Genomic DNA, 14,558 nt, shown 5'->3' on the forward strand with positions numbered 1-14,558 from the left:
GAGAGAGGGCAAGAAAATGGTAATACGATGGTAGAGCAGGCTTAAAGGGCAAAATGACCGACTCCTGCTCAATGTCTCTATTAATTAAGTATATACAGGTTCTCATTTACACTTTTAGAATTTACTATCCATCATCAGCTGACAAAAAGACATTGACACATTAAAAGTCAATAGATAATAGCAAATGAAAAGATGTTGTTTTTGGACAGTCATCTTTGAGTTTTAGCTTTTTGAGAATATGTTTTATTAAGTTTGTTTCTCATTTGGTTTTATTCTCACAAGTGTAATATCCGCATTTTCAATTTCCACATTTTATTTTAAAACTGCGTTTCCATCATTAAATTTTAACTATTATTAGAGAAAAATAATATTTATAACATTCTATGCAATCAAACGATATTTAATCTTAAAATATGTATCTTTGCACAAATTGAAGTCGCAGTATAATTGGAGGGACATGCCTGTGTTCATTCTGGCACATGTTTTAAGTACAAGCATATATACACATTTGTGCAGAATGTAAGGAAAAGGTATTCAAGAACCTTGCAAAGATGGATAATAAATTTTGCAAAACAACAGTGCAGGTTATTAGGTTGCAAAATACAAAATACACTTACAGCTATTTGAAAGTAAAAAGATCAAGCAACTTAAAATGGATTAACGCAAACTGGTACCGACGCCTTACAGGATCATTTTCCTTTCTCTTTCAGTTCACTTGTAAGGTTCCTTGTTTGTGAGCAGTCCAGGCTAATGGTGTTAGGCTGCTGCTTGTTTATTTACAACAGATACGGTACTTTAATGAAGTAGCTGGTGAAAATGGTGATGGGAGGAGAAGACAAAAGATGGCTTTCAAGACTGAATTAAATTAGGTCAGAATGCAAAATTTTGTGACCTCATCTTCAATAAATAGTCAGCAGACAAGACTTGGTCATTATTGCTACACTCCTGTACAAGGAGATCCAGAGAAGCTAAAGGCAGAGTGCAGTAACTAGATCCAGTTAATTATATATATATAAATATATACACATATATTCTTTTAGAAGTGATTATAAAGATGTTCATTTTATCTGGTAAGTGATTCTGTTTCTCTTCTGAAGTCTAAGGATGCATACATTCACCATGTTAGCACTTGTGCTTGGACAAGTGAAGACTTTTGGGCGCTCGTTACAACAGAAGGTTCTTTTTTTGGAGTTATTTGCAAACAAACTGATCAACTATCTGGGTGCACTTTTTACATTTGACGTAGCAACACCAATGGAATTTACAATGGCATCTTTCGACTTGTACGGTCTTGAACTGGTCGTAACCCCGGCCACAGCACATTAGCTCACAGCCATCCATGCCCTCCGACGTCTTGTTGCATAGGCGGCCTGTGGTGCCCAGTGAACCTGTGGTCTCATTCTTCACACAATAGTCAGGGCTCTGGTCGAGGTAGACGAGATCGTCTGGCGTGGGAGGGTTGAAGCGATTGTTTACCAGTTCCAGCTTCCCTTTGCGGTTGATCTTCATGGCAGCTGCACTGTCATACTTTTCCTTCAACAGATCGCCCACCTTCCGGAAATCAGCCAGTTGAAGCCAACATGTCTTCAGGCTGCAGGAGCCAGACACTCCATGGCACTTGCATGCCACGTCTGCCAGATTATACACAGCCTGGAATAAAAGGACAAAACCACCTTTAGAAAGTGAGTTTCATGAAACAAATAAGATATGTCAATGCCCAGTTATGAATAACGCCCAACAAATCGATTAATTCCAGGTGCACTCTAAATTAGTAACACTCTATTTCTATGGGTGGCAGAGAGCCTAAGGATTAGGATTCATGGTCCCGATTGCTAATGAAAAAAATGATGTTAGAATATAATTGCATAATTGGTGAGAGACACAGTCAGAAACAGACTCGTACCATCAAGAGAGAACAAGGAAAGAAAAATTGTAGGAGAAAAATAAAGCAGCAAATTTCAAGTAATTTAAGACAAAATAAAAAGTAGTGTGCACTCGATAATAAATATATTTGTATTCAAGTTCAGGATATGGTGCTATACAGAATTGCTGAGAAATCCTAGGTTTGGTTTTGGACTAATTTCCATGATCTTAGCATGAAGGTGGTGACATGTAGACCTACACAGGCAGCCCTTGGATATCTTACCACACAACACAAGAAACACACCTGTTGCTGTCCTCTGCAGATAGGAGTTGTGCAATAACAGCTTGCACTTGTATAACTTGCTTCAGGTAGAAATGCATTTAAAGTAACATTGAGCCCACAAAATATGTCAAGAGCCTCAGAGGTTTTTGGGGCAGAATCCAGCTTGGATTGGTGGCAAGACAGTTACATAACATAGTATATGTTCATGTGATAGGAGCAGAATTAGGTCATTCAGACCTACTCCAAATCTACTCCTCCATTCAATCATAGCTGATGTATCTCTCCCGCCTAACCCCATTCTCCTGCCTTCTCCCCATAACCCCTAAAACCAGTATTAATCAAGAATCTATCTCTGCCTTACAAATATCGATTGACTTGGCCTTCACAGCCTTCTGTGGCGAAGAATTCCACAGATTCACTACCCTGTGACTAAAGAAATTCCTCCTCATCTTGGTAAAGGAACATTCTTTAATTCTGAGGCTATGACATCTGGTCCTAGACTCTCCCACTAGTGTAAACATCCTAGCTACATCCACTCTATCCATGCCTTCCCCAATTTGGTAAGTTTCAATGAGGTTCTCCCCTCATCCTTCTAAACTCCAGCGAGTAAAGGCCACTAGTAATGATGAGATGGCTTAGGAACTGGCATCGGACAAAGATTAAGAGGTAAAATTTAACAGTAGACCACGTGCTGAGTGCATGGAGTAAATGGGATGAAGTATGATCCAGCCCATTATTATAGATTTATTTTTACCTATCTTTTTATCTTTTTATACTACTATCATATAATCACAATCTATCTGAAGACTGTTCTGACAAAGGATCTTCAACATGAAATAGTAACTCTGTTTCTCTTCCTATGATGTGGCCTGACCAACTGAGTGTTTCCAGCATTTTCTGCTTTTATTTTGGATTTACAGTTTAGTTTATTGTCACGTGTACCGCGGTGAAAAGCTTTTGTCGTGTGCTATCCCGTCAGCAGAAAGACAATACATGATTGTAATCGAGCCAATTGCAGTGTGTAGATACATGATATGGGAATAACGTTTAGTGCAAGGTAAAGCCAGCAAAGTCCTATCAAGGATAGTCCGAAGATCACCAAAGAGGTAGATAGTAGTTCAGCACTGCTCTCTGGTTGTGGTAGGATGACTCAAAGTTGCCTAATAACAGCTGGGAATCCCCCCCCAAATCACACTTCTATACCTTTTGCCTGATGGGAGAGGGGACAGGATCTGCAGTCTTTTTGAATTTTATTAAGTTGTCAGGACTCTTGCCTGTCGAAGCAGATGTGAAGTAAAGCCAGAGAGAAGCCCACAGAAGTCAAAACAGGAACAAATTAATTTCAGCAGGAACCTGCAAGCACTCGATCACTTGGTCCAACAGTCATATTAATAGTGACTCAACCCAGAGAACTAATACACTCCTCCATTCGCTGAAACCTTTACAAACTTTCTTTATTATTGCCTGATAAATGTCCCAAACAATGCAATCCCAGTAGGAGATTTTGATTTTTTTTTTTGCTGTTTTTCCAACAGATTTCAGAATAGAAATTGCAAATCAAATCTCATTCCCACTACATTTACTTTCAGATAGTCTAGAAACCTATCATAAAATAATATGACGCATATACAAATTATTCTCTGAGATTCCAGCAGGGAAAATAGATAGAATGATTACATTTCAATCTGATTAACATTTAAGAATCTCATAGAAAATATAGGTGGTAAATGTTCATCTTTATGTACATAAATTATTAAAACTTAAAAGAGCAATGAAAATAATTAAAACTGCCCACAATTCCAAAGTACAACTGTGAAAATGCAATATTAAAAACCAAACTAAAAGTGAATGGTTGAGTGGTCAATAGGTAGGTGAATAAACAAATAAATATTCAAAGATATATTAAAATATATATTGTGATGGCTGGAATTCTCTGGAATACTCTGCCACAGAAGGTAGTTGAGGCCACAGTTCATTGGCTATATTTAAGAGGGAGTTAGATGTGGCGCTTGTGGCTAAAGGGATCAGTGGGTATGGAGAGAAGGCAGGTACAGGATACTGAGTTGGATGATCAGCCATGATCATATTGAATGGCGGTGCAGGCTCGAAGGGACGAATGGCCTACTCCTGCACCTATTTTCTGTTTCCATGAATGGAGGCAAAACTATTTATGAGGGTATATGATGTAGAAATGCACAGATGAAGAGAAAGTGATAAACAATAGACAATACAACACGTTGGGAAAGTGCAGGGAATGGAAATGTATTTGTCTCCAGAGGTTATGGGTTAAATGATAAAACATCTCCATTTCTTACCCTCCTGCCAGCTTCATTGTTCTGCAGGTTCATTAGCGTCCTGGCATGATCTTCTGAGCCTTTGGGGTAATTTTTCTCCCTCTCTCTGGCATCCACAAACTCTTTGGCAAACCTGTAGCCGTATTCTGCATTGTCACCGCAGCCGCCCCACAGCCAATCTCGGGGAAGTTCTTTGGGTCTGGCAGCTCGGCTGCACCCACAGGTTGAGAGCTCCCCTTCACGGCACGCACGACTTATTGCATTCACTACTCCTGCTGCCGATATAGAATAAGTGAAAGCCGTCTCTCGGCTACCTGAAAAAGGACAAAAGAAAGTATAGTCAGTGTAAAAGCCTGCCCGACCATCCCCCAGGCGAAAGATCGTTTTTCCTCATTTCCCTTTTAATTCCCTACCAATTTAAATCTACAACCACAGTTTTTGATCTCTTTACCAAAGGAAATAGGTTCTTCTCATTTATTCTCTCTCATGTATTTTATACACTTCTACGCAGTCTGCCTAACCTCCACAGTTCCAAAGAAAACAACCCTAGCTTTTCCAATCTTTCCTCATAGCCACAATCTGTCAGTCCCAGCAACACTCTCATAAATCTCCTCTGCACCCTTTGTGCTACAGTCACATCTTTCTTGTAAAGGGGTGGGAAGAACTCCACGCAGTACTCAAAAACTGGTATTCTGTACAGTTTTATCTAACCGACTCTACCTCAGCTGTTAAAGGAAAACATTCGGAATGTCTTTTTAACCACCTTTCTTGCTAACTTCCAGGATCTTTGGACGTACACATCACAGTCCATGTGCAGCTCTTCTACAGTACTCAATATCTTTCAATTTAAAGCCCTGTCCCACAGTACGAGTTCATTCCAAGAGCTCTCCCGAGTTTAAAAAAAATCAAACTCGTGGTAAGCACGGAGAATGAACGTAGCGGGTACGTCGGAGCTCGGGGACGTCTCTTAGCGGCTCGTAACGCTAACAGCAGGTACTCGGGAAGACTCGCTAACGGCAGGTAAGCACGGGAAGACTCGTGAAGATTTTTCAACATGTTGAAAAATGTCCACGAGAGCCCCGATTACCGACGAGTGGCCATTACTGTAAACCTCCGAGTTCGAAGCAGGGCAAACTCGGGAGAACTCTTGGAATGAACTCGTACCGTGGGACAGGGGTTTTATTATATATCTCTTGCACTATTTCACCTCTTTAAATGAACCAGAAATAATTTATCTGAATCATATGAAGTCCAATCAGACCATCTCTATCTGTTGTCAAGTTTCAAAAGGATGCTCACTATTGTATCTTCTATGAACTTCTTTATCATAACTCTACATTTAAGCCAAAATCCATAATTTTTATAAAAAACATGCACTGGTAACAGATTTTAAGTTACAACTGTTACACTTTGCTTCCTGTCACTGCCAATTTCAGATGTAATTTTCCACATCGTCAAGAGTGTTTTATTGTCACACATCCCAGATAGAGCAATTAAATTCTTACTTGCAGCAGGACAACAGAATATGTGAACATCTTCAAATTCCATGTTTTAACTTATTTTTTTTAAAGCCTGCTATGTTTTTTTGCCAGAAACGTTGCTAAAATCTTTCTAGGCTACATCAAATGCACCGCCTTTCCCAACTCTTGATATATCCACATTAAAAAATGTAATCAATTCATCAGACAGGATCTTCACTTAACAAATCCATACTGATAGCCCATAATAAATTTGTCTTTGCACATGTAGATTGATACTGTCACTTAGAATTGATTCCAAACTTTTTCTAAAACCACTGGAGTCAAATCAACCAGCCTGTAATTTCTCAGTTTATCCCTTTCTCCTCTTTTAATTACACAATATTAGCAGTCTTTCAATCCTCTGGCATATCCTCAGGGACAATCAAATAATTATAATCAAAGTTTCTACAAAATCCTCCAGCACATAGTTTAACAATTTCTCCATCACTGAGGTTAAACTGACCAGCCTCTTCTTGTATGTCTTTATGCCCCGTTTAGATCAAGGGTGTTAAATTTGTTATTTTCCAGACCTCCGGCACTTCCCTTGGAATCAAGGCAGGATTGGAAAGTAATGGCAAGCCTCCTGCAATCTGCACCCCAAGCATTATGGCATGCATCCATCTGAACCAAATGGCTTGTTAAATTTAAGTAGAGCCAGGCTTTTCAGTACACCCCTCTTTACAATTTTCACTCCATCCATTATTTCTGCTGCCACCCCTTCAATTTAGAGTTTGGTTGTATCTTTGTTCTTGATAAATACCAATGCAAAATATTCACTTATCATTCTAGTTGTAACATTTGATGTTAATTCGCATTAATAATGTGGGCCAAAGGGCCTGTTCCGGCGCTGTACTGTTTTATGTTCCTAGTTGGGGGGGGGGGGGGGGGGGGGGGGGGTTGGGTCATTTCCACATCCAAGGCAATGGTGACTGTTTCTGAAAATCTGTTGATTTTGACATTCATTCAAACTATCTCATTTTTATTTTCACTCTATATCAATTAAAGTGAAGAATTATGATCACTGACTCATTCCCCCCAAATACAAAAAAGATAAACCATAATTAAAGCAGGAATATATATAAGGGAACAGTATTTGCGATTGGCGATTGTGAGATTTGAAATAGCTAATGGATTTGAAGGTCAGTTATAAAATGGCAAAAGTAACCAATAACATTTTATTAGGGGTAGTCATTAAATAGTTAAGGGTATTCACAAAGAAGTATCGATTGCTGAAAGTTTAAATCATGCAAATATTCAGTACAAGCAGAGTTCTTAGGTCCATTTAATGATGCTTTCTATATTTGAATATGTTAAACTTCACTGTACATATTGAAGATTCAATTTAATTAGTACCTGTATTATGAAGCTTCCTCGAAAAATGGTAATAGGTGGAACATTAAGTATTATTTTTACACATAAAAGGCAGGTTAGCCCAAAATGAAAAATGATGCTTACTAAAAACATGTTTAATTTAACTTCAAAACATTACAGGCAGCTAACTTTATAAGCCCAAGAAAGACAAAGAAAGGCAAACAATTGGGCTATCGAAAAGCTTCTTAATATATTACAAATACAAGGGAAAACAGTCAACAGTTCGTGAATGGTCCTGCCATGTCTATGTTATGGTGCCTATACCATCTGTTGCCCCATCCTTACCTTTTAAGAAATGTCACACTTTCTATTTGTAAACATCCATGCCCCAGATGAGAAGGTAAAGCAGCAGAAGTAATACCCCCACCAAGTGGATAATTTAAGAGGGGATATTTAGTCATTATAACTATTAGAGTTTAATAGGCAAATACAACGCTGTTACTTTAACGTCACTTAAGGTAAAGAGATAACCTATATTTTAATTTAATCTTATTGAAATACACTTGCGTCGTGCATCTATTTTTATTCCAAACGTTAATCCCATGTGATGAAACTCACGTTTCTGTTTATCAGTTCTTCAGAAAAACAAGCTAAATCCATGTTATTTAATCGGGCCGAACACAAACGTGCTGGAGTGTCTCAGCGGGTTAGGCTGAGCAACACCAACGCTGTGTTCTACACGGGATGCCAGCATCTGCAGTCTCCTCTGGGTTTTTTTTATCGAGGGGGTATTCAATTATATTTTGAATGCCACTCCTGCAAATCAGCGGGGACAAATTCATACTAAATAATGGGCATTTTCAACATCTACAAAACGCACAACGGGGAGGGGGTGGGGGGTGGGGTTGGTATTGGTGAGCGAAGTGCAGGTGCACAGATCTTGGCTGGCCTCTAGTATAACTGTGTGGGCAAGCAAACATTCTTCAAGATGAACGAACGAACTTGGATACAGCGCTTTCACAGCCGTCACTTTTTTTTAATGAATGACTTTGCTGACGTGACAAGACATCTGAGGTGGACACACACACACACACACTCTGTAAACAAAAGCAACCCCCCCCCCCCCCTCCCTCCTCCTCCAAGAACCAGAAAGAAGCGGCTAAACTAAGGAAGCGGTGGAAAGAATAGAGGTGCCCTGGAACTGTGGCCAATCCATCTGCTCTGTACATGGAATTGGGCTCATCTCTCCCCCCAGCCCCCTGACTGACACCTTCATTTATTACACTGCGTGTCGGTAACATCAATCTACTCCCGGATTTCTCGAAACCCTGTGAATGGATAATTGAATTTCAAAAAAAGCCAGGGACAATGAATCGAGGCGACACCTTACTATAGCCCTAGACGACAAGGACTAATGACTCACAGGGTCGCGCTTCCAGAGAAAAGGGTTCGGCTGCACTTTTGTTCAAAGGGGACGAACAAAACGGATCTAACACTTGCGTGCTAAACCTCTGTTTCATAGAAACTTCCTTTTGTCATGCACCGACCGAAGTGGAAAGTCTCACCTATCTGCATCACCCTTCCAAACACGGAGGTGTTATCTACGGTGCTGCAATTCCATCGCCTCTGCCTGAACTGGTACTGGCATTCCTTGATGCCCGTCTTTGCCCCCTCGCCAATGTAAACCATATGATCTTGGTACAGCTGGCACAACTTCCTCTGCCCCTGCGACAGGCCGTTCAGTTGGCTGCAGAGAGGTTGGGCGCCAATAATATACATCTCGGGCCGTTGAATTGGGTTCATTGCCAAAGACCTAAATGTGGATTTAAAAAAAGCATGTTTATTAGGAGAATGGACATTATCTTACAGCGTGAATGTTGAAACTGTCTCGTTGAATGGTGTTTATTTACTTTGCAAAATGACCTCAGTATTTGTTTTAAATACGTTTTCCTTTGCATTTCTAAGCAAAATACGGTTCACATTAAGGACTATCCCCGGCTCTGTTAATTGATTAGAGCTTACTTAGAGGGGGAAAAAAACTATTCTCGTTTTAAGAAAACATTTTTTTATATTTGTATGAAATCATCTACTGTGGATTGTATATTTTTTCACATTGTGGAACACGTATTTTTCAAGACATACAGTACCAATAAATGATCGATATTGTGGATTGAAAATCGCAGTGGATAATTGTTTTGCAAGCGACCGCTCACGCGTGTTTGCCAGCTCGTTTATATGAGATAAATAAATACACTAGAGTTTTGATCACGGGTTCCAAAAAGTGCAGTGACATGCGGTAAATCTCCTCTCAGCACAATATAGGCAATGATATATATAACCTGTATCTATCAACGATTAAACCTGTATCCAGAAATGTGGTTACAATGCTAAATTCCGCATCTTTCTTCAAGTGGGGATCCACTATTAAAATCGATTAATTGCAATAAAGTTCCACAGTATCTAATATCGCTATCCCGCCTCGCTATGTACTATGTGTGTGTGTGTGTTTGTTTTTACTGTAATAATTACTGACCCAACATCACCCACCCCAGCGCTCGAAATTAACTAACTTTGATCATGAAACTCGTACGAGAGAGCTTGACAGGAAAATAAAGTGCAAAGCATTGGGGGTACTTACCACCAGGAGTTTGCCTGCACGAAGCTCTGGGAAAAGCTGGAGAGCAGAGCGGCAGCCAAGAGGAGGTGAAGCCCAGTCATGGTGATCCTGTCCGGGGTGAATCCCGCATGGAGCGCTCCCCGCGCCAGCAATCGCACCGCCAAGGCGCTCTGTCAACACAGCAGGTCAAAGGCAGTCAAGCCCACCGCATCCACTGATTCTAATATTATCCCCCGAGGAACTCGACCCGCAGTCCTACAGCTCCCGGCTGCAGTATCTGGCCTCCGAATGGATACTCGCGATTCCACTAATGAAGACAAGAGTTTTTTTATGAGGGGCATCTCCTCGCTCCGATTGGTCGGGGACTATCACAATAAACGGAGAAAGAAAGGTTTAGCTTCAGGTTGGACATCTGAAAGTGTGTTTACACGTTGAAAGAGAAACGAGCGTTGTTTGCTCCATTGTCCGTTTTGTGTGTGCCCCCCCCGTCTCCCAGAAACTTGGAGAGGTCTCTATTCGATAACAAAAAAAAGGCGGAATGTATCAATGTGGTGGAGTGGAGAAGAGGGGGAGACGCCGGGCCGGTGAAGCAGCCAACACCACGCCCAGAGCGTGCCCCACCACCAGTGTTAACCAAACACCAAATGGATACAGATCGTGGGCTGTACAAACACGGCGTCCCGGGGGCTGGTAGATGATGTACCAGCATGCCACAGCCAGCCCAAGGAGAGCGCATTCCCATCTGTTGAACCGTTCAACAGACTCAATAGAAATTTGTCGTCAATAAACTTTGGGGGGGGGGCAACTAAATGGTCGAAAGGGAAACAGCCAAGAGTCCAACAGTAGTTTTGAAACGTATTAAACTATATTTATACTACATGGTGCACGCAGATTCACATTTGAAATGCCAGTGACATCTGTAAACCATTAGCCGACAATGAATTAATTTCGAAAAGGTAAACTTTTTGAGCGATTGAGCTTTTGTGGGGTCATTACTTTTCCGGGGGGTTTTTCATTAAAAAAAATGAATTTAATTTAGAATGATAAAAATATGTACAAACCAAATTCTGTAAATAAACTCTTCATACAAATTTGAGATCTATACATTCAATAGTGTCATAGTCAAAAGTGTTAACACCTGGCTTTACACAAAACACTCTTGCCCCTCGTGTGGCCCCTGGGGTGATTTCCCTTTCCTAGTTTGTGGGGTGTCCCCTCAATATTCACCAAAGGAAGGAGACCAGACTGTGGTCCTCCTCCTCCTCCCCCCACCCCCACAGAGCCTTCGCGTTGACTGCACCGAGCGCCAGTGCAGCAGCGGACTCTGCAGACATTAAATGACATGACTTCCACAGGGAGATAGGTGGGCACCCACCCACCCCTGAGAAGGGAGCCGAGATGATCAAAGTGCGGGCCGCAGACTCCTCTCGATGGCTTCGTATTATTATGCAGCGACATTTCGGAAATAGCCTGGCGCCTTCCCCCAGCAAATCGTCACAACGCTCACACCTTCCTTGCAAAGGACCTTGTATGTATTCATAGGTACACAAAATTGCTGGAGGAACTCAGCGGGTGCAGCAGATGTATTCATGTTCCCTCCCCCCATCACCGCCGCCTCCTGTAACTCCGGCTCGTGCAAGAAGGAACTGCAGATGCTGGTTTACACCGAAGATAGACACAAAAATGCTGGAGTAACTCGGCGGTACAGGCAGCATCTATGGGAAGAAGGGTGGCGTTTCGGGTGGAGACCCTTCTTCAGAATCTGCCTGTCCCCTCTGAGTTACTCCAGCATTTTGTGTCTTATCATTATCAAAGATCGCGTGCCATCATCCTAAAGAGTTTGCTGATGGTGAGAAATCACGGACAAAACTTCATTGAGGTGAAGGCACCGACAAACTATCGCTTCCGGAGGCATGAATTCTCACTTTCCCAATGCTACGAGTAAAGACTGACTTCGATGACATAGTAACCACTGGTAGCGGGCGTCGTGCCAATACAAATACATTCAATTTTGCAAATGCCGAAACGGGAACAAGAAGTGGTCAGCCCCGAGATAGCGCTCAGCAATTCTCAGCTAGATCCATCACCTGCAGACAATACACCCAGCCACCCAGACCTCCGCCTGGGTACCAGATGTTTGACCTCACAACCAAAAATAGTACGAACGCCGCCCTTGCCGGGACCCAGAAAGAGAAAAAAACGCTCGAAATTCCCCAAACTGATTTCACATTTAACATTCAGACGACACGCAGATTGCTCAGAATATTATGATGTCAGTCTAAGGTCAAATTAAGTGAAAATCTAGCTGCCAAAAACCTGCTCTTGCAAAGAGCAATCGTGGTTGGACGGTGCACGATGCATAAGTGTGCCACCTGAGTTATTATTCTATTAAATGTGTTAAATAAATGTAATTGTTATTGAAACAAAACAGAAATTCAAGCATCCGCCTGATCTATTGCAGCCATTCCTGTTTGCACGAACAGGTCAGATTGCGTGGAAACAAAGGACACAAGGTGCTTGAGTACGCTGAGTTACTTCAGCTTTTCGTGTCTATCTGCTAGAGTAACTCAGCGGGTCTAGCAGCATCTTTGGATCTATCTTTACATAAACAGGTCAATTAGTTTCAGCAGCACATCTGCAGTTCATTGTGTCTTCAAAAAGAGCCATGGAGAGTTGCTGGGTTCGCTGTGTATTTGAGACACTACGTACAGAAATTGAGAAAGGCGGTGGAAAATGTTCCAGCACATTCCTGATTTGTGCCATGCATTTGCCGGAAATAAGAGAGGGCTGTACAAGAGGCAAGTAGCTCACTACAGAATGACCAGTCTGTGACCTGGTCTTGTATTACAGTGGCTGGCCCAATTGCATTTCTGATCCACATTGATCCTAGATTGTGTAGTCAATGATGGCAGTGTCATTGATTGTTAAGGGATTGTGGTTAGGGCTCTCTGTTATTGAAGCTTAGTGAGATTGGAACTCATTAGCTAATACTCCTATGTGACTTGTAACATAATCACTGTCAATTATTTTTACTAAATTAATTCACTCAAGCATATGGATGTCACCAGCATCTATTGTCTATCCCTGAACTAAGAAGGCTGTAAAGAATAAACCATATTTAAGGGGCGGGGTGACATACAGGTCAATTGGGTAAGGATGTCAGGATGTCACTTTAGTGAATCGGATGAGTTGTTAAACATGATCTAATAGTTTCCCTACTCCAGTCTCACTTCCATTCAGCGGATCCAGCAGCCCTTACAGGTGAGATAGAGGTTGATGTGCACCTCTTCCAGCCTTGTCCATTGCATTTGGTGCTCAAGATATGGCCTTTACATCAGCGAGAGCAAATGTTAATTAACAAAGCAACATTTTGCCAAACATTTATACTCAATCCTTCAAGGCCTGCTGGAATGATCGCTAACCATTTTAGCTTCCCTTCCCTTTCCCAATAAGAACCTTTCTGTCCTGGGCCTCCTCCATTGCCAGAGTGAGACCCTGTGCAAACTGGAAGAACAGCATCTCATCAGGTAGCTTTGAGCACTGAATTCCCCAATTTCAAGTAATGGCTGCCATTACACAAATTTGCTTTTATTTTATTTTTAGATGTTTTCATTACTTCAATTTGGTTTTCCAGTGATTCAAACTTGCGTGCCTGGATCATTGATTGAAACCTCACCTGTCTAGTTCAATAGCAACCTGCACCCTTCTGTACCTCTCATGCTCAAATTATTTGGTTCCACCATTCATTAATATTATTATTATTACCATCATATTCTATGAAAGTATACCCACACGACATGCAAAGATTACAACACGAAAACAGCAAAACATTTTAAGTCATGAAAGTTAAATTATAAAACCATGATCATAACTATATTACTTCCTGCAAATGTGTTACATTTATTGACATCCCAAATCGCATTAATATCCCACTTGATAGAGTGAATTATATTTGAGAACTTTGCAAAACCATTTTCACAGGCAATTAAACTGAAAAGAACCTGTTTCACATTATGCAGCAATAGCACTCACTCAGGAAGCAAATGATGCCGTACTTGTATTCAAAGCTTAATTCATTCTTGCGATTAATTGAAATTCATTTAAGAAAGTGTTTATTTGTCAGGTGCACCAGATATGAACCAGAGCAATGAAATTCTTACTCGCTGTAGCTGTACAGGCATATTAGATGCAACAACAATAAAAATATACAATAGTCCGTAGTGGTTCGATGCTAACATAGGGTTGTAGTTGGGGTTGTGCAGGGCGGTTCAGGAAACTGATGATTGATGAGAAGCTATTCTTGAACATGGAGGTAATGGTTGTCAGACTCCTGTACCCTTTTTCCCCAACAATAGCAACAAGATGAGAATGTAAACAGGGTAATGTGGCTCTTTGATTATAGTATCTGCCTACTTGAGGTAGCGCTTCGTGTAGCTTATAATGTCCTTTTAAAGCAGAGAATTCCAGTGAAATCTCCCAAATAATACTCTGCTCTGATTGCTTTTAAAGACTTTCAATTTACCTTTAAGAGAATCAATTTACATCAATGACGATGCTTTGACTCTGTGAATCTTGTACACGCCATCATAGTTCCTTATACAGATTTTATCTTCAATAAAAGCATCTCAGAAATCTGTGTTAATTGAGGTAACTGCACGTGGGATGGTTAA

General features: G+C 41.0%; 1 protein-coding gene across 2 annotated transcripts in view; it reads right to left on the minus strand.

The window, feature by feature from the left end:
• Window positions 1-276: 276 nt before the first annotated feature.
• Window positions 277-14,558, minus strand: part of wnt5b (Wnt family member 5B) — a 76,064-nt gene continuing 61,782 nt past the window's right edge. For both annotated transcript variants that reach the window (XM_033037516.1, XM_033037517.1), the window contains exons 2-5: window positions 9,910-10,058; window positions 8,837-9,084; window positions 4,462-4,754; window positions 277-1,650 (exon numbers count right to left, since the gene is read on the minus strand). In XM_033037516.1, coding sequence (XP_032893407.1) covers window positions 1,192-1,650; window positions 4,462-4,754; window positions 8,837-9,084; window positions 9,910-10,058 — 1,149 coding nt within the window. In that variant the 3' untranslated portion in view covers window positions 277-1,191. The remainder of the gene's footprint in view (window positions 1,651-4,461; window positions 4,755-8,836; window positions 9,085-9,909; window positions 10,059-14,558) is intronic.

The sequence above is a fragment of the Amblyraja radiata genome, chromosome 19 (genome assembly GCF_010909765.2).
Source record: "Amblyraja radiata isolate CabotCenter1 chromosome 19, sAmbRad1.1.pri, whole genome shotgun sequence".
NCBI lineage: Eukaryota > Metazoa > Chordata > Chondrichthyes > Rajiformes > Rajidae > Amblyraja > Amblyraja radiata.